Source organism: Bos grunniens, chromosome 8, assembly GCF_055505025.1.
Source record: "Bos grunniens cultivar Pamir isolate PY7600 chromosome 8, Bosgru_T2T1.0, whole genome shotgun sequence".
Taxonomy (NCBI): Eukaryota; Metazoa; Chordata; class Mammalia; order Artiodactyla; family Bovidae; genus Bos; species Bos grunniens.
The window spans coordinates 85986071-86012618 of record NC_141172.1 but is presented as its reverse complement, the minus strand read 5'-3'; the positions used below and the strand labels follow the sequence as shown (position 1 = coordinate 86012618).

At 41.0% G+C, this 26548-nt stretch overlaps 1 protein-coding gene across 1 annotated transcript in view; it reads right to left on the bottom strand.

Annotated features, from left to right (window-relative positions):
* The window catches only part of LOC147367613 (uncharacterized), a 134575-nt gene extending 114972 nt beyond the window's left edge, over positions 1–19603 (bottom strand). The window contains exons 1-2 of the mRNA XM_086414124.1: positions 19454–19603; positions 5482–5613 (exon numbers count right to left, since the gene is read on the bottom strand). Of these exons, the coding sequence (XP_086270250.1) occupies positions 5482–5613; positions 19454–19603 (282 nt within the window). The remainder of the gene's footprint in view (positions 1–5481; positions 5614–19453) is intronic.
* Positions 19604–26548: the final 6945 nt, after the last annotated feature.

Sequence of the window (26548 nt, the reverse complement as noted above, 5' to 3'; positions counted from 1 at the left end):
AAAGCAGAGACATTACTTTGCCAACAAAGGTCTAGTCAAAGCTATGGTTTTTCCAGTAGTTATGTATGGATATGAAGGTTATACTATAAAGAAGGTTGAGCACCAAAGAATTGATGCTTTTGAACTGTGGTGTTGGAGAAGACTCTTGAGAGTCCCTTGGACTGCAAGGAGATCAAATCAGTCAACTCTAAAGGAAATCGATCTTGAATATTCATTGGAAGGACTGATTCTAAAGCAGAAGCTCCAATACTTGGGCCACTTGATGTGAAGGGCTGACTCACTGGAAAAGACCTTGAGGCTGGGAAAGATAGAAAGCAAGAGGAGAAGGGTTCCACAGAGGACAAGATGGTTGGATGGCATCACCAACTCAATGGACATGAGTTTGAGCAAGCTCCAGGAGATGGTGAAGGACAGGGAAGCCTGGTGTGCTGCAGTCCTTTGCACTACAAAGAGTCGGACATGACTGAGCAACTGAACAACAACCACCGAATCATTTCATTTAGGATTTGCTATGAAGGCTTCGTTACACAGGCACAATTTATTAAATCATTGAGCCTGGTGATTAATTCAGCCTCCTGCCACTCTCTGGAAAAGGAAATGGCAACCCACTCCAGTATTCTTGCCTGGAGAATCCCGTGGGCAGAGGAGCCTAGTGGGCTGCTGTCCATGAGTCGAACATGACTGAAGTGCCTTAGGACGCATGCATGCATTGGAGAAGGAAATGGCAGCCCACTCCAGTATTCTTGCCTGGAGAATCCCAGGGACGGAGGAGCCTGGTGGGCTGCAGTCTATGGGGTCACACAGAGTCGGACACGACTGAAGCAACTTAGCAGCAGCAGCAGCAGCCACTCTGCTGAAGGTTCCAATTCTTTAATCAAAAGGTTGATTTCTCTGGCAACTAACTCCCCCATCTTTAAGTGCTTTCCAAAATCCACTTCATTAATATATACTTGGGTGTGGTCAAAAGAGGCTTGTTATAAATAACAAAAGATGCTCCTTCCACCTCTGTTTCTCCAGAGCTGTCTCCAGGGCCTGGAGCAAAAACCAAGTAGGAAATTACAAGGACTTTATAAGATTTGTGCTAGGAACTGTTGATGAAGATACACATATATTTCTTATTTTGTCACAGTATCTCAAGGGAAAACATTTTTCTAGAAGAGTTGTAACATTTTATACACGTATTAGCAATATATAGGAGTGCCAGTTTGATACTCTTATAATCACATTTTGAAATACATTTCTCCTTTAAAGCAGTCAGTATTCTGCCACTCCATTTTTACTTTCAGTCCTTTCATCACAATCTTAAATTGTTTTATTCTTAGCAAATCTTTGTCATGTGTGATTTTATTTGAGGATATTTTTATCCCAACTTCTATTTTATTTTACTTACTATAAAAATAATAGGAGTGACATCAGCAAGTTGGCAATATGAGAATTCTCTACCATTCCCCTCGCTGCCGCCCAGCCCCCCGCCACTCTGCTGCCATAGAATATCAGTTTTGGCAGTTGCCCACAGATGAGAATGCCTATGTGGACACCTGAGAGCCTGATGCAGAAGTTCCAACATACAATTTGAGGTGGGGGGGCGCCCAAGAATATACACATTGAAAAACATAACAGGACCGTTTTCACTTTGCCTGCATCATTTCTCCCACAAGGTTGAATGGCTCAGTGCCAGGAGAGACACTTCACAGTTTCTCCTACTGGGGAAAGTGAGAGTGTAGAGTGCCTGGTTTCCCCAGCTGTGTGGGATGCTGCCTAGAGGGCCCATTTTTTTTTACTGTTTCATTCAGAATACTGACGTATTCTTTATGGTTGAGAGTTTAGGAAAGGTTGGGAGCACAGCAACCGGGGCTCAGAATTCATCAAAGGGACACTAATACCCACTTTGTGATTCATCTTACTGACTTTTGTCTGGTTCCTTGCACATACTGCTGTGAATGGTGATAGCTAGCCCCTGTAGGTAGCTAGTAGGCAAGAGTAGAAACTTCTATTGACTCTTCAGGATGGGGAGAAGTCTCACAAATCACAGCATTTCAGGGCACCACCCCAGGAAAAACATTTGAGAGGCTCTTAACACCCATCCTGGCTTTCTGAGGTTAAGAGAAGCATATAATTAAGAATTCCCCAGGAGGGAGCAAGAACTGTAGAGTGGGTGTAGCCACAGAAAAGATCTGAGAAAGCCTTAGGATCCCTAGCCAGACTGATAGATGAAGGTATCTTTCTTATAAAGTCAGTTAGCAAAGACTGGAAGAGGTGATTTGCTGCTTCACGTGCAAAGATAGCAAAGAAAGGCCTCAAGAAACACCAAAAGCAAGGAAACATGACACTAGCAAATAATTAACCCTAAAGAAATAGAGATCTACAAACGGTCTGACAAAAAATTCAAAATAACTTTACAGAGGCTCAGTGAGCTACAAGAGAATAGAGACATGGTGCAGTGAAATCAGGGAAACAACACATGAATAAAATGAGAAGTTCAATCTAGAGATAGAAATCATAAGTAAGAACCAAACAGAAATTTTGAAGCTGAGTAATATAATGAAAAAACTTTTACATGCAGTAGAGTATAAGGAGAAGATTTGTTCAAGCAGAAGAAAGAATCTTTGAACTCAAAATACATTATTTGAAATTGTTCATAAGAGAAAAAAAAAAGAATGAAAAAGAGTTAGTAGCACCTACATGAATTAAAGGATACTACTAAAAGAAACAATATTTGCATTATGAGAGTGATAGGAGAAGAGGGACAGAAAGAGGCAGAAAGCTTATTTAAAGAAAAAAATGACTGAAACCTTCCCAAATCTGGGGAGTGAGACAGATATTCAGATACATCAAGTTCATAGGTCATGCAGATTCAACTCAAAGAACTTCGTCAAAATACATTACAATAAAACTTCAAGGATAAAAAAAGATAAAAATTTGAAAACAGCAAAAGAAACGAAGCATTACACACAAAGGAATCCCCATAAGAATATCAGCAGATTTCTCATGAGAAATCTTGATCGGATAAAGTGGGGGAATACATTTCTAAGTGCTGAAGTAAAAAACTGCCAAGCAAGAATACTTAATACAGCAAAGCTGTCCTTTAGAAATAAAGGAGAAATAGACTTTCCCAGAAAAACAAAATCTTAGGGAGTTCACACCACCAGATATGGCTTAGTAGAAATGCTAAATTGAGTTCTTCAAGCTGAAATAAAAGCATGCTAATGAATAATATAAAAACTTTTGAAAGTATAAAACTGACAAAGGTAAATATATTGTCAAATTCAGAATATTCTGATATTGTGATGCTAGTGTGTCAATTACTTATAACTTTAGTGTAAAGGTTAAAATACAAAAGTATTAAAATAACTATAACTATAATTATTTGGTAAGAGATATACAATATGAAAGGATGTAAGTTGTAAAGGGGGAGGAATAAAGTACAGAGTATTTGTAAGCAATTAAAGTTAAATTGCTATCAGCTTAAATAGACTGTTATGCCTATAACATATTTTACCTAAGTCTCATGGTAACCATAAGGCAAAAACCTATAGAAAACACACAAAAGATAAAAAAGATCAAAGCATACCACTTTAGAAGGTAATCAAATCACACAGAACAAAAGCAAGAGAGGAAGAAAGGAACTATGAAACAGCCAGAAAACAGTTAACATGTTGTCAACAGAAAGTTCTTATCTATAAAAATTACTTTAAATGTAAAAGGATTAAATTCTCCAATGAAAAGACACAGAGTGGCTGAATGGATTAAAAAATACAAAACCCAACAATATGCTGCTTGGAGAGATTCATTCAGCTTTAGGGACACACACACACAAATATATATACACATACACAAAGAAAAGGGATGGGAAAAGATATTCCATGTAAATAGCAAGCAAAAAAAAGCAGGGGAAGCAATGCTTATATTACTATGCTCCCAGATAGTGCTAGTGGTAAAGAATCCACCTGCCAATGGAGGAGACATAAGAGATGCAAGTACGATCCCTGGGTCAGGAAGATGCCCTGGAGGAGGGCATGGCAAGCCACTTCAGTATTCTTGCCTGGAGAATCCCATGGACAAGGAGCTTGGAAGGCTACAGTTCATAGGGTCACACAGAGTCAAGTGTTACTTCACATAACTAAAGTAACTTAGCATGCATGCTAAGTCTACTTATATTAGACTAAACAGATTGCAACAAGAGATTAAAAGGTCATTATATGATGACAAAGGGTCAATTCATCAAAAGATTTAATGTTAGCAAATATTTATGCACGCAACATAGGAGCATTCAACTATATAAAGTAAATATTAACAGATCTGAAGGGAGAAATAGATAGCAACAAAGTAATGGTAGGGGAATTCAGTACCTCACTTTCAACACTGGGTAGATCATCCAGACAGAAAATCAGTAAGGAAATAATAGACCTGGCTACATTTTAACTAAATGAACCTCACAGGCATATGCAAAACATTCCATCCAACAGCAGCACAATATTCATTCTTCTAAAGCACAGAAGGAACATTCTCCAGCATAAATCATATGTCAGGTCACAAAATAAATTTTAAAAATTTAAGAAGGTTGAGATCTTTCCAAGAAATTTTTTCTGACCACAATTGTATGACTCTAGCAATCGCTAATAGAAGGAAAGCTGAAAAATTCACAGATATGTGAAAATTAAACAACACACTCCTGAACAATCAATGGCTCAAAGAAGAAATCAAAAGGGAAAATTTTAAAATAAGATGAAAGACAATGTACAGAATGGGAGAAAATATTTGCAAACTATATACAGTAAGTCCCCTTCATACAAATGAGATCCATTCTGAGAATGCATTTGTAAGTCCAATTTGTTTGTAAATCCAACAAAGTTAGCCTGGGTACCAAACTAACACAACCAGCTACATAGTGCTGTACTGTAAAAGGTTTACAATACTTTTCACACACGTTAAAAAACACACCCAAAAAAGAAAACATTTTTAATCTTACAGTACAATACCCTAAAAAGTACAGTAGTGCAGTACAATGACTGGCATACAGGGTCTAGCATCCAGTGAACAGGCAAGAAGAGTCACTGACCGGAGGAGGGAGAGGAGGTGGCAGATGGTAGAGCTGAAGGATCTTCAGCAATAGGAGATGGAGGGCAAGCTGCAGTTTCACTCACAGTTGATGTTGCTGGCACAGATTCTGTTTCCTTGCTAGATTCAAGCCTATTTCAGTTCAGTTCAGTCGCTCAGTCATGTCTGACTCTTTGCGACCCAATGAACTGCAACACACCAGGCCTCCCTGTCCATCACCAACTCCCAGAGTTTACCCAAACTCATGTGCAATGAGTCAGTGATGCCAAACAAATGATTCCGTGACGTCTGGGCAGTATGTTTTATTTATTTTTTCTTGTCATGATGGCATGACAGCTCTGAACTGGGTTCTGAATGGCTGCTGCAACCTTCAGGTACTGTTCCACATTCAGGTCCAAATAAACAAAACCCCCTTGCCATTACCTGCTCCTTGAGTGTCTTGGGTTTTTCTGTTACTTCTTCTTCCTCTTGGCTCTCTTCATCCTTTCTCTGGGCCTCCAATATCATCAGGTCTTCATTAGTAAGTTCCACGTTTGCCTCTTGAAAGTTCTCAACCTAATGATTTTTATATGGGGACTTAGTGTAAAAGATAAGGGGTTAATTTCTAAATTATATAAGGAGCTCAAACAACTCAAGAGCAAAAGCCCTCAAAAATATCCAGTTAAAACTGGGCAAAGTTTCTGAATAGACATATTTCCAAAGAAGACATACAAATGGCTAGCAGGTTCATGAAAAGATCTTCAATTACCAGGCAAATGTAGGTCAAAACCACAATGAGGTATTGCTTCACATTTGTTAGGATGGCTATTATCAAAAAACAAGAGATTACAAGTGCTGGTGAGGATGTTGAGAGAAAAGAGAAGGATGGTTCATTTCTGGTGGCAATGGAAAACAGTATGGAGATACTTCAAATTTTAAAAATAGAGCTACCATATGATTCGGCTTCCCCAGTAGCTCAGTTGGTAAAGAATCTGCCTGCAATGCTGGAGACTCTGGTTTGGTTCCTGGGTTGGTAAGATCCCCTTGAGAAGGGAAAGGCTACCCACTCTAGTATTCTGTTGGAGAATTCCATGGACTATATAGTCCAAGGGGTTGCAGACAGTTGGACACAAGTGAGCGAATTTCACTTTTACCATATGATTCAACAGTCCCACTTCTTTATACATCCTAAAGAAATGAAAACAGCATCTCAAGGAGATATCTGCACTCCTGTGTTCTTTGCAGCATTATTCACTATAAGGAAACAATCTAAGTGTCTACTGATGGATGAATGGATAAAGAAAATGTAGTACATATATACAGTGGAATATAATTCAGCCACGAGAAAGAAGGATATCCTGACTTTTGCAACAATACAGATGAAACTGGAAGGCATTATGAAATAGTGAAGTAAACCAGAAAGAGAGAGGCAAATAGAATATAGTATCATCTGTGTGTGGAACCTAAAAAAATAAAGATAAAACGCAGAGAACCTGAGTAATATAGTGGTAGAGTATAGTATAGTATAGTGGTTTCCAGGAATGTGAGTTGGGAAATAGGAAGCGATTGTTCAAAGAGGACATGTTTTCAGTTATAAGATGAATAAGTTCTGGGCATGTAAAGAGATGGGAATACCAGACCACCTGACCTGCCTCTTGAGAAAGCCATAAGCAGGTCAGGAAGCAACAGTTAGAACTGGACATGGAACAACAGACTGGTTCCAAATAGGAAAAGGAGTACATCAAGGCTGTATATTGTCCCCTGCTTATTTAACTTGTATGCAGAGTACATCATGAGAAATGCTGGGCTGGAGGAAGCACAAGCTGGAATCAAGATTGCTGGGAGAAATATCAATAATCTCAGATATGCAGAAGACACCACCCATATGGCAGAAAGTGAAGAAGAACTAAAGAGGCTCCTGATGAAAGTGAAAGAAAAGAGTGAAAAAGTTGGCTTAAAGCTCAACATTCAGAAAACGAAGATCATGGCATCCGGTCCCATCACTTTATGGCAAATAGATGGGGAAACAATGGCAACAGTGTCAGATTTTATTTTTCTGGGCTCCAAAATCACTGTAGATGGTGACTGCAGCCATGAAATTAAAAGACGCTTACTCCTTGGAAGAAAAGTTATGACTAACCTGCTGCTGCTGCTAAGTCACTTCAGTCGTGTCCGACTCTGTGTGACCCCATAGACGGCAGCCCACCAGGCTCCCTGTCCCTGGGATTCTCCAGGCAAGAACACTGGAGTGGGTTGCCATTTCCTTCTCCAATGCATGAAAGTGAAAAGTGAAAGTGAAGTTGCTCAGTCATATCCGACTCCTAGCGACCCCATGGACTGCAGCCTACCAGGCCCCTCTGTCCATGGGATTTTCTAGGCAAGAGTACTGGAGTGGGTTGCCATTGCCTTCCTAGACAGCATATTAAAAAGCAGAGACATTATTTTGTCAACAAAGGTCCATCTAGTCAAGGCTATGGTTTTTCCTGTAGTCATGTATGGACATGAGAGTTGGACTATAAAGAAAGCTGAGAGCCAAAGAATTGATGCTTTTGAACTGTGGTGTTGGAGAAGACTCTTGAGACTGCCTTGGACTGCAAGGAGATCCAACCAGTCCATCCTAAAGGAGATCAGTCCTGTGTGTTCATCGGAAGGACTGATGTTGAAGCTGAAACTCCAATATTTTGGCCACCTGATGGGAAGAGCTGACTCATTTGAAAAGACCCTGAGGCTGGGAAAGATTGAGGGCAGGAGGAAAAGGGGAGAACAGAGGATGAGATGGTTAGATAGATGGCATCACCAACTCAATGGACATGAATTTGGGTAACTCTGGGAGTTGGTGATGGACAAGGAGGCCTGGCGTGCTGTGGTTCATGGGGTTGCAAAGAGTGAGACATGACTGAGTGACTGAACTGACTGAACTGAATGGCACAGCGTGGTACCTATAGTTAATATTAGTAATACAATATTGTATTCTTGAAATTTGCTAAGAGAATACATCTTAAGTGTTATCACATTCACACACACAAGACAACTGTGTAAGGTTGTAGATGTGTTAATAAACTTTATTGTGGTAAATATTTCACAACGGTTATGTATCATCACACACATGTGATGTAAATACAATTTTATTTGTCAATTATATGTCATATATATATATATATAATTTGTCAATTATATGTCAACAAAGTTAGAAAAAAGTACATGCTCAGCAGTTTGATTTTTTTAGAAACTTTCAAAAGTTAGGGCAAATAAAATTTTATTTTATAGTTTCTGGTCTTATGTTTAGATCTTTAATCCATTTTGAGTTTATTTTTGTGTATGGTGTTAGAAAGTGTCCTAGTTTCATTCTTTTACAAGTGGTTGACCAGTTTTCCCAGCACCACTTGTTAAAGAGATTGTCTTTTCTCCATTGTATATTCTTGCCTCCTTTGTCAAAGATAAGGTGTCCATAGGTGTGTGGGTTTATCTCTGGGCTTTCTATTTTGTATAAAACTCTTAGAGGAGAACATAGGCAAAACATTCTCCAACATACATCACAGCAGGATCCTCTATGACCCATCTCCCAGAATATTGGAAATAAAAGCAAAAATAAACAAATGGGATCTTTTAATTAAAATTAAAAGCTTCTGCACAACAAAAGAAACTATAAGCAAGGTGAAAAGACAGCCTTCAGAATGGGAGAAAATAATAGCAAATGAAGCAACTGACAAACAACTAATCTCAAAAATATACAAGCAACTCCTGCAGCTCAATTCCAGAAAAATAAACGACCCAATCAAAAAATGGGCCAAAGAACTAAATAGATATTTCTCCAAAGAAGACATACAGATGGCTAACAAACACATGAAAAGATGCTCAACATCACTCATTATCAGAGAAATGCAAATCAAAACCTCAATGAGGTACCATTTCACACCAGACAGAATGGCTGTGATCCAAAAGTCTACAAGCAATAAATGCTGGAGAGGGTGTGGAGAAAAAGGAACCTTCTTACACTGTTGGTGGGAATGCAAACTAGTATAGCCACTATGGAGAACAGTGTGGAGATTCCTTAAAAAACTGGAAATAGAACTGCCATACGACCCAGCAATCCCACTGCTGGGCATACACACTGAGGAAACCAGAAGTGAAAGAGACACGTGTACCCCAATGTTCATCGCAGCACTGTTTATAATAGCCAGGACATGGAAGCAACCTAGATGTCCATCAGCAGATGAATGGATAAGAAAGCTGTGGTACATATACACAATGGAGTATTACTCAGCCATTAAAAAGAATACATTTGAATCAGTTCTAATGAGGTGGATGAAACTGGAGCCTATTACACAGAATGAAGTAAGCCAGAAGGAAAAACACCAATACAGTATACTAATGCATTTATATGGAATTTAGAAAGATGGTAATGACAACCCTGTATGCGAGACAGCAAAAGAGACACAGATGTATAGAACAGTCTTTTGGACTCTGTGGGAGAGGGAGAGGGGGATGATTTGGGAGAATGGCATTGAAACATGTATAATATCATATGTGAAACGAATCTCCAGTCCAGGTTTGATGCAGTATACAGGAAGCTTGGGGCTGGTGTACTGGGATGACCCAGAGGGATGGTATGGGGAGAGAAGTGGGAGGGGGATTCAGGATGGGGAACACGTGTACAACCGTGGCAGATGCACGTTGATGTATGGCAAAAATCAATACAATATTGTAAAGAAAAAAAATTTAAAAAAATTTATTTTATATAGCATTTGTAAACCAAGGTAAATCATTTTGTTTTGTTATTGCAGTTCAAGAGACTGGCCACAAAATAAGATAAACTTCATATTTTTAAATCCATTCCCACATTGAAACTCTAAAACTATTTTCAGCAATTTCAGCATCATTTGAATAATATAAGGCCTTGCAAAGTAATACTTTAAAAGATAACATGATTTCAACTCATCAGTATCATTATATCAATGTGTTTTCCTTAAGGAAATAACATTTCATAGTCACTCTGCTTTTTGTTTATTTCTGATAATACATATCTACCCTAAGAATAAATAAAATAATAAGTTTTATTTAAAAGAAACAAGTTCAATTGTATGCTAATTAAAATATACTCAATGGCTAAAATGTTTCATTCTTGTGCTGTATGCAAAACAAGAAACTTCACACTAGACAGATATTAAGTTATGGGGTGGTGCTGTCGATTGTTTATTTAAGTATTGAGTTGTAAGACATATTTTCATACCATAATTAACAAACACTTTCAGTACTTTTCAGATTAATGCTAACTTGGTGATTTAGTTAAATGAACTAAAAACACTAGCTTAAACCAAATTATAAGTTAGGTTGAACACATAAAAAAGTATCAGCTGAGAAGCTGGTTCCGTTAACTAATGGATATACAGGTTTTTAGGCAATGCCATTTCCATTATTGGCAACCAGTAAACCTTTGTTATTATTGTGGGCAGCTTGAATATTTGCGGTCACTTTCTCAGTTTGCAAAGTCCTGCAAATCCAGGACTTCAGTAGTGGCAGCTTTGCTCTCATAGTCTGCCGGTAGGTATCTCATGTCTGCTGCTGCTGCTGCTAAGTCGCTTCAGTCGTGTCCGACTCTGTGGGACCCCATAGACGGCAGGCCACCAGGCCCCCCTGTCCCTGGGATTCTCCAGGCAAGAACACTGGAGTGGGTTGCCATTGCCTTCTCCATTGTGTGAAAGTGAAAGTGAAGTCGCTCAGTCGTGTCCGACTCCTAGCGACCCCATGGACTGCAGCCTACCAGGCTCCTCCATCCATGGGATTTTCTAGGCAAGAGTACTGGAGTGACCCCAGGTAAATATCACCATGAATTTTCCAAACCTGCATAGATACATAAAGTAGAAGGGCAATATATAATCCAGCTTCTTATACTGAACAAACACACACAAATAAAACTACATGTTGTTTATATTATTACATAGCTTTATTTATACTGAGTGGCTACTGTAGTCGTTAACTGAGTTTAACTCTTTTATATAAAATCCTAAACAATTTCACATAGAACTTACTTGTTTAGTCACCAAATTGTGTCTGATTCTTTTGTTATGCCATGGACTATGCCAGGCTCCTCTGTCCATGGGATTTCCCAGGCAAGAAGACTGGAGTGGATTGTCATTTCCTTCTCCAGGGGATCTTCCTGACTAAGGATTGAACCTACATCTCTTGCATTGACAGGAGGATTCTTCTGTGAGCCATTGGGGAAGCCCAGAATCTACTTAATCTAATCTAATCTAGAAAGAAGGGTACCACCATTCCCTGGAATGGATGATGATGGTGGGTCTCAAGAGATTAAATAACATGATCATCAGAAAGAATGTATTGACCATGAATTTCCAATTGCTTTGTTGTTGCTGTTCAGTCACTAAGTCATGGCAAACTCTTTGCAACTCCAAGGACTGCAGCATTCCAGACTTCTCTGTCCTTCACTATCCCTCAGAGTTTTCTCAAACTCATGTCCACTGAGTCAGTGAAACTAATCATTTCATCTTCTGCCACCACTTCTCCATTTGCCTTCAATTGTTCCCAGCATCAGGGTCTTTCCTGATAAGTTGGCTCTTTGCATCAGGTGGCCAAAGTATTCAGCTTCAGCATCAGTCCTTCCAGTGAATATTCAGGATTGATTTCCTTTAGGATTGATTGGTTGGATCTCCTTGCAGACCAAGGGACTCTCAAGTGTCTTCTTCAGTGCCACAATTTGAAAGCATCAATTCTTTGGCACTCAGCCATCTTTATGGTCCAACTCTCACATCTGTACATGACTAAAGAAAAAATCATAGCTTTGACTAGACAGACCTTTGCAGGCAAAGTGATGTCTCTGCTTTTTAGGTTGCTCACAGCTTTTCTTCCAAGGAGCAAGTGTCTTTAAATTTTGTGGCTACAGTCACCGTCCACAGCAATTTTGGAGCCCAAGAAAATAAAATCTATCAATGCTTCTACTTTTTCCCCTTTTATTTGCCATGAAGTGATGGGACCAGATGCCATGATCTTAGTTTTTTGAATGTTGAGTTTTAAGCCAGCTTTTTTTACTCACTTCTTTCACCCTCATCAAGAGACTCTTTAGTTCCTCTTTTTATTGCTTAGCAACATTAAATATAATTAAATAGATTTTATAATATAAATAATTGCTTATTAACATTAAATATAATACAGTTATACTGTCTAGGTAAAAGCAGATCTTTACTCAAAAATCTCAAAGTATACCTCGCTTGGCTTTGATTTTCCTTACTGCAAGTCTCTGCATGATGGTAGCATCATCTCTCTTGCTGCAGTTGCCTGAGGTGGGGGTGCAAACCCACCTTTGATTCCTTCCATGCCCACTGCTGTGATGACAAGACTGCCTTCCACACAGGCTGGAAAGGACAAGGAGCTCTTTCAGCTTCCTTTGAAGCTAGCATCAGGATGTTAAGCAATCCTGGCTAATAATAAGTCTGCTGGGAGCCAAAGAAGGAAAAAGTTTGTATGTGACAACAACAATCATTTGTGTGAGGATGTGACACTTGCCATCAGAAACAGAGAAGCCCTCACTAAGGATGATAGGAAGGAAGCTGCAGTAAGTCTGGTTCTCGTTGGAATCTCAGGTTGTTACACCAACCTGGGAATGTCCACTATCGACTTCTTGAGGTATAAGACAGTTATGACCCTGGTTTTTAAGGAGTTTTTACTCAAAGTAAAGTGTGGCCCATGGGCCAGCAATATCACCATTACCCGAAGCTTGTTAGAAATTCAGGATCTGGGGTCCATGGACACCTACTGATCAGCATCTACATTTTAACCAGATGCCCTGGTGAGCAAATGCAAGTGTGAATGTCTTCTATTGGCTTAAACACTGCCAAGTATTCTGTTACTTGCCACTTGAAGCATCTAACTGACTCAGATGTGGTTCAGCAGTCTGCGGGCACTGCCTGCACTGTGCAGCTCCACGTGGCATATTGTTAGGATAGTCTGCCCTTTACATTCTCAGAAGCTCCTTCAAACTAACTGTATGATGCTCTCTGAACTGCTTTTTAAAGATAAAAAGAACTTTTCATCAGTACAAGTTATATGCATCAGAAGGCTGAGAGGTTTGTAGGAAAGTTCCGATGTGGCCTCAAACTAAGCATGAGGTTTCTCCAAGGCTGACCATGCTGATTCATTATGACTCCATACACTGTTTCACTTTCCTTCTCTCTCTTTTTTCTTTTCTTTCCTTTTCTGTATCGTCTTCCATTCCACTCTCTTAGATTCCCCTATTACTTGAAGAGGTACATTTTAATAGAACATCAAAGAGAAAAAGAACTGTCTTAGAATGACTATGATAGTAAGCTGGCAGAGTAATAGGAACAGAGAAACTGGGATACTGCTTTTTTCCCATTTTGTTCCCCTTTAGTACACTTTAAAGAAATTGAATAGGCATGTCTTAATGCATAACATCATAACGTATGTGTATGTAAGCAATGGAAAATGCTTTTAATAGATTATAGGTTTAAATAAGCAACATCTAATATAACCTAATTATTGGCATTTAGCAACCAAAAACTGGGAAATGTAGAGAAAGTCAAGATGTTTTGCCAGTTCCCAGAACATAGTTTTGTATCATGGGAATTATTTTGACAGTTTTAGCAAATGGGAGCTTTTTTCCGTCTTGTTTCTGGACATGAAATTGGACCTTTAGGGCCTTACACAAGTGATTATTAATCTTTCCAGATTTCCACTTTTTAAAAAAGTCCATAAAGTAGTTATGCAGAACACAATACTATAACTGAACACAGTCTGAAGACAGATGACTAATTTCCTAAACTATTTCTGGATTTTCCCTTTTACTCCTTGTAGCCTCAAACAGCTCCAACAGAAAATTTTACCGTGAAGTCCTCTCCCCTCCCCTGCCAGCCCCCTCTTCCCTTGAGAGATAGAAAGTGAAAGGTTAATAATGAAATACTTAAAAAATGATTCCACTGGGCCCTGCCTGCTATTCACTAGCAAGGAATGTGGTTGTGCTTATACAGCCGAGGTTAGTCTAAAAGAATTTTCATAAACCACCAACTGCATTACATCAATGTATCATTTAAATCCCATGGTGATTTTCCTAAACATAACTAGCTCACTGACTTCAAACATACTATCTCTTCTTGTCATTGCAAAAAATTCCCTAAATGTTTGTACTCTTGCAAGTCGGTACTAAAATGGCCAGTTAGCTAATGTGGAATACTAAGGAAAAAAGTATTGTATAACCTGTCAGGAAACATGGCTGAGATGGAAAATATAGCTATCAAGTTAAACTGTCAGAATATCATGCCTCCCCTAAAATGTGATATGAAGCTTTCCACTAACTGCTTTGTCTCTGTATATTTCTCTCCTTTCTTTGGGAGAGAAAGGACAGAGGCTGGCAATGACAGGTAAACTGCAGAGGGATTCAAAGAACCCTATTTCTCTTTCTAAAACATCAGGTAACAAAAATGTTCTCCACCCACAGCCCTGGCTTCTCTCCTGAGCTCCAGATGCAAACATTCAGCTGCTTCCAGAGCATCCCCATTGGGTTGTTCTTACACCTCACGATGACCCAGCTCTGCCCTGGGCTGCAGGTCACCTCCCAGAACCCCTGAGGACCTCCCAGAACCCCTGAGGACCTCCCTGCTTGGCAGCCCTTTATTCCTTTAACACAGGCATCGGGGTGGGGGGCGCATGTGGAGCCACAGTCTGCCCATCACGGTGGAGGTCTCTGTGCCCCAACCCTCACCACAGAGGCTGAACAAATGGCCTTCTGAGGGGAGAGAAAGGGAGTAATGAGACAGAATTATGATGTGCCTGGGGCAAGCAGTTAAAACTGAGCACTACAGGGAACTCTACTCAGTGTTCTGTGGTGACTTAAATGGGAAGGAAATCCAAAAAAGAGGGGATATATACACACATATATATTGCTGATGTATGTGTATAGCTGATTCACTTTGCTCTACAGTAGAAACTAATACAACATTGTAAAACAACTATACTCCTATCAAGAAAAGAAAGACTAATTCTATAAGAACTATCTGAGTATCCAAGGGAAAAGTCAAAAACCCCTGCCCTTCTCCCAAGATGACTTGTGGGCACAGCCCAGAGCCTCCCAGCTGCCCGCTTTGAGCTGCAACAGGGTGACTTCCAGCCCCTTAGGGAAGCCCACCAAGACTGCTCTAGCTGTCACTTTTTCTCCAGTGCCCCTCTAGGGCCCTTTGCTCCAGTCATTCTATTTGTTATCTCTCCAAAAGCCTCAAGTTGTTTCACCCTCCCTGTCTTCACACTTATTTTTCCTGGACGTTCTTCATCTTGCACCCACTCTAACTGGCTTCTTCTAAACCCCTCCGGTTCTTGTCTCAAGGATCCCCTTACCTGAAACCTCAGCTGAGTTAGAGGTCTGTCAGCATCAGCGTGGATGTCACTCTCCCACGCCTCCCTGTAACTCTGGACTCATCTTCTCCTCTCATGCAAATCCTCTAACTCAGAAGCTTTGCCTTCTCAGCCCTTGCTTGGCCCAGAATTTGGTACATAATATGTCATCAATATTTTTTGGAAGGATGAATGCTGTAAAGAATAGTATGCTTGTGCCCGAGACTGGGATCAATGCTCCACTTTGCTACTTGCACATGTATGTTTTTGTGAGATAGCTTCATTTCCCAGACCTCAGTTCCCTTGTCCACAAACTGGGGGTGATAATATATTCCCTTTCTTATTCTGGTGAGGATCAGTGTCAAAATGGGAGGCTATGGCACACTCAGAAGTCTTATTCAAACATAAGCTTCTAAAGGGCTTCCCGGGTGGCTCTAGCGGTAAAAAATCTCCCTGCCTGCAGGAGACACAGGAGACCAGGGTTCGATCCCTGAGGTCAGGAAGATCCCCTGGAGAAGAGCATGTCAACCCACTCCAGTATTTTTGCCTGGAGAATCCCAGGCACAGAGGAACCTCTCAGGCTACAGTTCATGGGTCACAAAGAGTTGGGCATGACTGAGCATCTGAGCAGAGCAAGGGTTTAAGAAGGGAAAAGACAAACTAACAAGCAGGACAGTCCAAACTTACCCAGCTCATACAGTGTGCCTGGCACTGTTCATTCAATTCTTGTAAACATCTCAAAACAGGCTAAGTCATTTGCCTTGCTGCTGTTATTCAGTCATTAAGTCATGTCTGACTTTGCAGTCTCATGGACTGCAGCACAACAGGCTTCCCTGTCCTTCACTATCTCCCAGGGTTTGGTCAAATTCAAGTAATTTGCCTAGGAGCATAGAATTAAGAAGTGGTGGAGACAGAATTTGAACCCAGGCAGTTTGGTTCCAGAACATACATGCTTAAAAGCCCACTGATGATAATAATGATAAAAGCTAGCACTGAATGCATGTTTTCTATTGCTATATGCCAAACTCCGTGATGAGTATTTTCCAAATATTCTGTCCTATACTCTCAGCCCTACTATATGGTCTGAACAGATGGAAAAACGGGGAAAGTGGGGTTGAGTCACTCGACCAAGCTGCTGTCCAGACTCAAGCGTCTCATCCACAGAGCCCATGTTCTTAACACAGCAGAGAGGACATGAGAAGATAGAAACCAATGACCATGGCACCCAGGCATGAGGATCCACGGAGGAAGCTGAGTCAAGGGTCAAGGATGATGCTGACTCTGATGCCGTTTTGACTCTAAACTCGGTGTTTGATGGTCTTCAAGCCTCTGCAGGAAAATGAGGATGTGAAACAAAGAGTTAGAGGATTGTTGGGAAATAAGTGGGCTAGCAAGTTCCTCTTGAATTTAGAAGAAGAGCCTGAGGCAGGCAGAGCCAAGAAAGGTCAAGTTCAGATCCTGCCTTAGTTCTGCCAGACTTGCTGTGTAAACGGGGTCTCTTGTAGTGTCTCCCCTCTGTAAACAGCCCATTGTTCTAATTTTCTTCTCATTGGGTTAACATTCTAGTGTGTGCAGCTAGATGTTCATGACCGAGTCAGGTTATGCACTTTTGGTGGGAACACAACCAAGTAAAATGCTGTGTTTTCCTCCATGTACCACATCAGGAGGCACCTGAAGTCAGTTTGTCCCAATATTGCTGATACTGACTTAGATCACCAAGTGAGGGTGGGGTCAGCCAGGTTCTCCTGCAGTAAAGTTATTGTTTTCTCCTTTGTAATCAATAAGCATTTGGTGCAGAAATGCATCAAAAAAATGTGCTTAGCCCATTTCCTCATCAAATTTTCACCCACTAGCATTGATAGATGGTTATCTGAATCCATTATTACTATGATCGTTGCCAAAAGGCGACTTTCTAATTAATTCATTCTTTAAACCCCAACCGAAGGACATTTTACAAGAAACTGGCTTGTACTCCTTAGAGCCATCAGTCTCATGAAAAACTGAGAAACAGGTCCAGATTAAAGGAGACAAGATACACACCAGCTAAACACTGTGTGTGACCCTGGGCCAGGATTCTTTGTTCCTTTTGCTCTAAAGGCCATCACTGGGACAATTGGTGAAATTTGAGTAAGGCAGAGAGATTCAGTAATATTATTACATCAATGTTAATTTTCTGATTTTGATCATTGTGCTTGTATAATATAAAAGAATGCCCTTGCTTTCAGGAAGGACACACTGAAGCATTTAGGAATAAAGGGGATTTTGGCTACTACATCCTCTCAAATAGTTCAGAAAAAAATAGTATGTGTCTATAGCAAATGATAAGACAAATATGGTAAAATGTTAACATTCAAAAAATCTACATGCAGGGAAAATGGGAGTTGTTTGTACTATTCTTGCAACACTTTAGTGAAATGATTTCAATATGAAAAAGTTTTAAAAATATACATAAGTCTAAACTGAATGTGTGCTTGGCTCCATTTGACAAGAAATAGATGGAAGTTGAACCCTTATGGGGAAGGTGGTTGGGGCGATCTTGTCTCTGGGGACATAATGGAAGACAGTCTACTCCGTATCATTCTGACAGATGCAGGAATACTTGGTAAAAAGCCACCTTCTCTATTGTGCTGTTTCTGGAGGGGGAAGTATGGGGTTCAAATCAACAAATGCTGGATTTCTAGAAAACTAACTATTAACCCATAGCTTTTGCCTCCAAATTCCAATTTCTGGGCATGACATTTGCTACTGTCACATAACTCCATTCTGTATCAGGTCTCCTGAAATAGATGATTATAGAGCCGGTGACTTCCATATGACTGAAGATTTCACATGGCAACAGCAGTAAAGGTCTTTAGCCACTAAGCTCAACAAAAAAGGACAAGCGCACCAAGCTAGACTTCACCAGCACGTGGAAACCTCCTGCTCCCAGAGCCACCAGAACCCCGGCTCTGAGCTCACATGCCATGAGCTCGTTCAGCCTCCAAAGAGAAGAGAGAAGCAACCCCCAAAATAGACCTTTAAAATCCTCCGTTGTCTTTTGTGACAGCACAATTTGCTGTTTCATTTTAGTCTCTTATCAGGAAGGCTTCTGAATCAGTGCTCTATTTAAAGCACAAAGTCAAGATTTTTGCAGCCTCAGCCAAAGATGTCCACGTGGTGAGATGCTAAGCTGGCTCACTGATTCAGACTCTGACAATTCCTCAAGTCCTTTTGGGTGAGTGGGAAAGGGTTCACCCATAATAGCTCTTTCTTGGCCTTCCCATCCCTTTCCCACCCTGTCCACTTAGCAATACACTAGAGGGGATGTAAAATTCAACATGTGCCAAGAAAATGGACACACTCCACATACAGTAATAGCTCTACTATATTAATAGCCTGCCCAAAGTCAACTATCTCCCCAGGGCATCTTAGTTTCTCCCCTTGTGAGTGTCTATTTTTTCTTTTTTCTTCCTTTTCCCTGGACTTCTTACAGAAGTAGAAGGGTCACTGACACTCAGGTAGCTAGTTATAAAACTTGTAATAGGGCTTTCCTCTGGTGATCCCTCTCAGTCACTGAGTTCCTTTAATGTGAGTGCTTTACGTATGCCATCTCATTCAAATCTATATGGTAACTTATTACATCTCAGTTTTTCAGATGAGAAAATTGAAATTCAAAGAGGATGAATGCTAACTCCAAAGATCCATGGCAAGTATGAGAGATGAGTTTAAACTCAGTTCTATTTATCTAGAGAGTGCCAGTATTCCATTCTGCTACGTGTGCATGCGTATTAAGTCACGTCTGACTCTTTTCCAGCCTATGGACTGTAGCCTGCCAGACTCCTCTGTCCATGGGATTCTCCAGGCAAGAAAATTAAAATGGGATGCCCTGCCCTCCTCCAGGGAATCTTCCTGATCCTGGAATGAACCCGCAACTCTTATGTCTCCTGCATTGGCAGATGGGCTCTTTACCACTGGTGCCATCTGGGAAGGCCCCCATTCTGCTATAGCTGGATGGTAAGTAGAAAGATACCAAGCCTTCTTTCTCTGTCTACTTGCTGAGGGCCCCAAATTCTTTTACCAAGTTGGCTTTCGTGCCTAGGTTGCATAAGAATTCATAACTGTTAGCACATTTCCACTTGCAGTTGCCTCTTTGGTAACCCTGTTCTGCAAGAAAGTGAGTATATTCAAGATTTTCCTCAGGTTGGTCATTCCGATTTCTCCCCGACATGTGATCTGGGACATTGCAGAATGCAAATCTGGGACACTGTCACCATCTACTCCCCGTGCTAGGGAGGTCAGCTACAGTAGCCAGTTGCTGTGTGTTCAGCTTTCTGCTCTAGTTACTAATTTGTCACTTGGCTTTTTGTGAATTGTGTGATATCTGGGCCTGTGAAAGATGTTTCCACTGCTCAGGGGACCAGACAGCCTGCTCTGAACGCAACTATCTCTTCATGGTAGGCTCATTGTATGTGTGTGTGTGTGCTCAGTCATGTCTGACTCTTTGCAACCCCATGGACTGTAGCCTGCCAGGCTTCTCTGTCTATGGAATTTTCCAGGCAAGAATACTTGGAGTGGGTTGCCATTTCTTACTCTGGTGGGTAGGGGTGAGCTGGGGGGTGGGGGTGGGGGGTGGATCTTCTCAAACCAGGAATTGAACCCGCATCTCCTGCATTGCAGGTGGATTCTCTACTGCTAGCACCACAGTAGGATTGTTAGACAAGAGTATCCATAAAATAATGCTTCCAGCAAGTACCTAAGATGACATTTCCTATAGTGACTGAGTCAGTGCCCCATGGCACTCACCAAAATCATGCACCTTGGTGGGTTCTTACAGAAGCATCCGCGCCTCTCCATCTGAGGACCCTGTGTGTTTGACACCCGCACACAAGACTGGTCCAAAGTGACAAGGGGATGAAGATACCAAAAATGAACCACCAGGAGTTGGTAAATTAAGATTCTGGGTTCTTTAATCCAAGGAGAAATTCTGTACTTTCCTCCCACCTACAGATCAGTGTGACTGAGCCACCACTGTCTACAGCAATAAGTTCAACAGCACCCTGGACTGGCTTCCTTCTCTGTCTCAATCCCCCTGCCCTAATCTGTGCTTCCTGGGAGCAACACCTAGTACCTCCCTGGTACTCAGAGCCTGATCTCAGGGTGTGCTTCTTGAGGAACAAGCCTTAGACACCCATCAGCCCTGCTTCCCTGTGTCCCTAGTTCAGTCAACACACTGTTTTGAATCCTCCACAGTAAAGCTGCTGACAAAGGCGGGGGTGGAAAGCACTGGACTCCACACGTAAAATTCTCCATTCCAGAAACATCTGGAGCTCCCAGTGGAAACATAACGGGGGGTGGGGGTGGGCTGGGCTGGTATTCAGTGTGCGGAAAATGAAAATGAAAGTGGTAGTCATTCAGTTGTTTCTGACTCTAGACAGTCCTATGGACACTAGCCCACTAGTCTCCTCTGTCTACGGAATTCTCCAGACAAGAACAGGGCATCCTTCTGACTCACAGATGGAACCTGGATTTCCTGCATTGTAGGCAGATTCTTTACCCTCTGAGCCACCAGGGAACCACATCAGAAATGTTAGTGAATTTTCTGTTCCAATGTCCCTACATTGAAAAGAGAGGCCACTTTTGTCCCAAATCTAAGTGGGTGAGGATCTTAAACAAAAAGGGGTTTTTATCCATTTGGAGAGGAAGATTTCATCTTCTATAAATTCACAATACTTCAGGAGAGGAAGAAGACTACGATGTTTCTTCTTCCTTCTTGAAGCTCTCTTCCTTTTCTATCCCAGGTTGCATGCCCCCTGACTTAAAGTTATCCAAATGATTTCCACACTGGTGTGATTTCCAGAAGTGTCATGCACCCCACTTCTGCTAGCGGACACTAAGGGACCCACAAGACCCCAGCCTCAGACCACCGGGTGGTGAAACAGAGGAGTGTGTGTTTTCTCCAATCAGCACAGCCTCCAGGAAGTGCTGTGCACTCACTTGCTCTCTCACAGTGATTGGGTCAGCGTGGGGCACGTGACACCCTGAGAGCCAATGAAACCTCTGGGGACTTCTGGGGCGGAGCACTTAGCTGCTCCTTCCTGGATTCTCACATACTATGCTGCACGTTGCTCGCTGCTTGAGTGAGAGAAACACCTGCGGATGGAGTTGGGGGTGTGGTTGGGGAGGGTGGAGGTAGAGCTGACAGGCAGACACTGAGGCCTTGTCACATAAGCAATGGAATCTGCATATCCTCCTCTGAGCCATTTCTTTTCTTGCTTAATCCAGTTTTAGGCAAATTTTCTGGCACTTGTAGCAGAGTCCTAAGTGATGCAAATGGAAGGGAGTGGTTTTCTCAACCTGCTTTTGCACCAGAACCTGAGATTCTTTTCTGCTGTCCTCTGGCTCAGTGTGGCCCGTGCAGGCTGAAACATGTGGTTCTAGATCGACCTCAGTGTCCGTGTGTGCGGAACGCTTATTCTTGAAATCCTCAGGGGCTGTGGAAACGTACTGATTCCCCCAGAAACGAATGACTACACTTACAGGCATTTGCAGTTGAGATGCCCAAGGGTCTGATTCTGACATGCTGAGATTTTATCCCGAAAGTTAAGATTTCATTGAAAAATAAGTTTACCCAAAAACATTTGGGTAAATTAAACTTTACATTCAAGCACAAAATAAATCCAGTTTAAATTGGGACCAATGTTTTGAAAAGGAGAAAAATGTTCTGTTGAAAAAAATGAAATAAAATATACAAGATAAACAATATTTATCCATTAGATCTTTTTAAAAGCTTATAGGCATGGTCATTCTTTAATGGAGAGCCACTCTTATTACCTCATTTAAATAATCCTTTAATTTCTCTCCAATCTTTTATTATGAAATAGCCTACAGAAATGTTGCAAAAATAATCAAATGAATATCTACATATCCTTCACCTAGATTCATCAATTGTTAGTATTTTGCAGTGTTTGTGCTAAATACATATATGTGACACACCTTCAGGCAAAGCTCTTATTTTATATGCACACATACACACACAAATGATGAACCATCTGAGTTAATCACAGACATTTTTTGATGAACCACCTGAGTTAATCATAGATATTATGACACTTCACTTTTGAATACTTTATCATTTATATTCCAACAAAAATCAAGTAATTGTCACACTCAGAAAAATTAACATTTAAACAAAACTATTGTCTTTCCTTACATATTTGGTGTGATTTAACATTTTTCTATTTGTCCTTCAGGGATGATTTTTGTTGTTGATCCAGGATCCACCCAAATGTCATGCATTACATTTACTAATATTTTACTTTAAAACATTATTCTACCATTGTTTTTCTTGTTCTTAATGAAGTATCTTGGGTTATTGTAAAACCAATATTTATTCCACCAATTACTTATTTTCTATCAATTTCCATTCATTCCATTAACTACTTAAAAAATCAAAGTATGCCAGGAGGCTTGGTGGTCAAAAGTATGATAATACTGCTGACTGGTGATGATGATGATATTGAGGAGAAAGGGGAGGAAGAAGATGGTGGTGATTTTAATTCAGGTTAACTAAATAAAAGTTTTGCCTGAAGATGGATATATTTGTGCTGTTTTGTATTATAATTGTTTGAAGAAAGGCAAAAGCATATCATTATAGTATCTCCTATATCGCCACAGGACTAGAAAAGGTCAGTTTTCATTCCAATCCCAAAGAAGGGTAATGCCTAAGAATGTTCAGACTACTGCACAATTGCACTCATCTCACACACCAGCAAAGCAATGTTGAAAATTCTTCAAGCAAGGCTTCAACAGTACATGAACTGTGAACTTCCAGTTGTTCAAGATGGATTTAGAAAAGGCAGAGGAACCAGAGATCAAATTGCCAACATCTGCTGGATCATCGAAAAAGCAAGAGAATTCTAGAAAAACATCTGCTTTTGCTTTATCACGCCAAAGCCTTTGACTGTGTAGATCACAACAAACTGTGGAAAATTCTTCAAGAGAAGGAAATACCAGACCACCTTACCTGTCTCCTGAGAAATCTGTATGCAGGTCAAGAAGCAACAGTTAGAACTGGACATGGAACAACAGACTGGTTCTAAATTGGGAAAGGAGTATATCAAGGCTGTATATTGTTACCCTGCTTATTTAACTTATATGCAGAGTACATCATGTGAAATGCTGGGTTGGATGAAGCACAAGCTGAAATCAAGATTGTCAGGAGAAATATCAATAACCCCAGATACACAGATGACACCACCCTTATGGCAGAAAGCAAAGAGGAACTAAAAAGCCTCTTGATGAAAGTGAAAGAGGAGAGTGAACAAACTGGCTTAAAACTTAACATTCAAAAAACTAAGATCATGGGATCAGGTCCAATCACTTCATGGCAGATAGATGGGGAAACAATGGAAACAGTGACAGACTTTATTTTCTTGGGCTCCAAAATCACTGCAGATGGTGACTGCAGCCATGAAATTAAAAGACGCTTGCTCCCTGGAAGAAAAGCTATGACCAACCTAGACAGCATTCTAAAAAGCAGAGACATTGCTTTGCCAACAAAGGTCCATCTAGTCAAAGCTATGGTTTTTCCAGTAGTCACGTATGGATGTGAGAGTTAGACTATAAAGAAAGCTGAGTGCTGAAGAGCTAATGCTTTTGAACTGTGGTATTGGAGAAGACGCTTGAGAGTCCCTTGTACTGCAAAGAGATCCAACCAGTCCATCCTAAAGGAAATCGGTCCCTTAATGTTCATTGGAAGGACTGATGCTGAAGCTGAAGCTCCAATACTTTGTCACCTGATCCAAAGAACTGACTTATTGGAAAAGACCCTGATGCTGGGAAAGACTGAAGGCAGGAGGAGAAGAGAATGACAGAGGGTGAGATGTTTGGATGGCATCACCGACTCGATGGACATGAGTTTGAGCAAGCTCCAGGAATTGGTGATAGACAGGGAAGCCTGGCGTGCTGCAGTCCATGGGGTCGCAAAGAGTCAGACACAACAACGACTGAACTGACTGATAGTATCTCCTGAAGGTACATGGAAATATTACAGAGGGGGAAACCATCTTCTCCATGATCATTATGTTGATCTCATTCTCACTAAATCTCTGTATCCTGAAGCATGATGCTAAGCATTCTGCTCACTTTCTGCAGCATCTGGCTGCTTTACTTGGGTACAATACCATCCAGCAGAACATTCTGCAATGATGAGAATGTTCTTAACATGCACCATCTAGTCCATGTGGCTGTTGAGGACTTGCCATGTGACTAGTGAGACTGAGGACTTGCATTTTAAATTTTACTTGATGTTAAATAATTTACCCACATGTGACTGGTGGACACTGTGTAGCAGACTGAAGCTCTAGGTCATGACTGCAAACACCAGTCATCACCTCTTCCAGCCTGTATACCATTTAGAGTTCACCACCAAGATTATCAGAAAATAACTTAGATGTGGCTCTTATATGTAAAATTAAAAATCACCTCTCCTTGCACCCCACTCTAAACTCTCTGCTCCTCTCCATTGGTTTATTTTCTCCATAGCATTTGTTACCATTTTGAATATTATTATGACACATTTAAATTATTTAATTGTATATTATCTGTCTCTGATCAGTTCAGTTCAGTCATTCAGTCTTGTCAGACTCTTTGCAACCCCATGGTCTGCAGCATGCCAGGCTTCTCTGTCCTTCACTATCTCCCAGAGTTTGCTCAAACTCATGTACATTGAGTCAGTGATGCCATCCAATCATCTCATCTTCTGTTGCCCCTTCTCCTCCTGCCCTCAATCTTTCCCAGCATCAAGGTCTTTTCCAATGAGTTGGCTCTTTGTATCAGGTGGCCAAAGTAGTGGAGATTCAGCTTCAGCATCAGTCCTTCCAGTGAATATTCAAGATTGATTCCCTTTAGGATTAACTGGTTTGATCTCCTTGCAGTCCAAGGGATTCTCAAGAGTCTTCTCCAGCACCACAATTTGAAAACATTAGTTCTTCAGTGTTCAACCTCCCTTATGGTCCAACTCTCACATCTGTACTTGACTACTGGAAAAACCATAGCTTTGACTATTGGGCTTTTGTCGGCAAAGTGATGTTATAACATGTTGCCTTTGTTTGTCATAGCTTTTCTTCCAAAGAGCAAGTGTCTTTTGTTGGTGCAGCTACCATCCACAGAGAGTGATTTTGGAGCCCAAGAAAATCAAGTCTGTCACTGTTTCCATTTCCCCCCAATCTCTGATCACTATCATGTAAACTCTGTGAAGGAGAGAGTTTTCTCTTATTGCCAGCTGCATTAGTAAATACTTGGGAATGAGATGGGAGTTGGAGATTATCACCCCAGGGATTCATACTTCTTAGCAGTGTCATGTGCCTTACACCTCACACACATGAGCTACATCTGCACGTTTTCAGCAGAGTGTTGATGATGGAGAGGCAGCAGAGCAGAGTGAGAGATGGGGGCAAAACCTGGGGTCCAAACAGACCTGAATCCCAGCTTCCTCACTAATTTTATTTTGCAACATAAAAATGATACTCTTTTAGCGAGTTGTTAAAAAAAGGTAGACATAACATATAAATAATCTGCGCAATGCTAGAAACAGAAGGACTCAATGCACACACACAATTTTCTTAAAGCTTCTCCAATTATATCTTATAAATGAGCAGGTAGCGTATGTTACCACTGAAGAAATAAGAATGGCAGCTGATGCTTCTGCAGCACCTGGGTGCTGTGTACATCAAATGTGGTCAGTCATTTTAAACATATATTTATTTATTTACTTTTGGTTGCACTGGGTCCTTGTTGTTGCGTGCAGTCCTTCTCTAGATGCAGTGAGCATGGGCAACTCTTTGTTACAGAGCACGGGATTCTCTTGTTGCGGAGCATGGGCTCTAGACTCACTGGCTCAGTTGTTGCAGCTTGCGGGCTATAGAGTGGTGGCTCGGTAGTTGTGGTACAAGGGCTTAGTTGCTCCATGGCATGTTGAATCTTCCTGGACCACAGTTTGAACCCATGTTCCTATATTGGCAGGTGGATTCTTATCAACTGGACCACCAGGGAAGTCTGGTAACTTTTAAGTGCAGCTATTAAACCCATTTCTAGTTGAGGAACTGCAGCCCAGACCATCGTGGTTGTGGCTGGGTTTAAACTGACTGAACTTGTGCAGTCTGGTTCCAGAGTC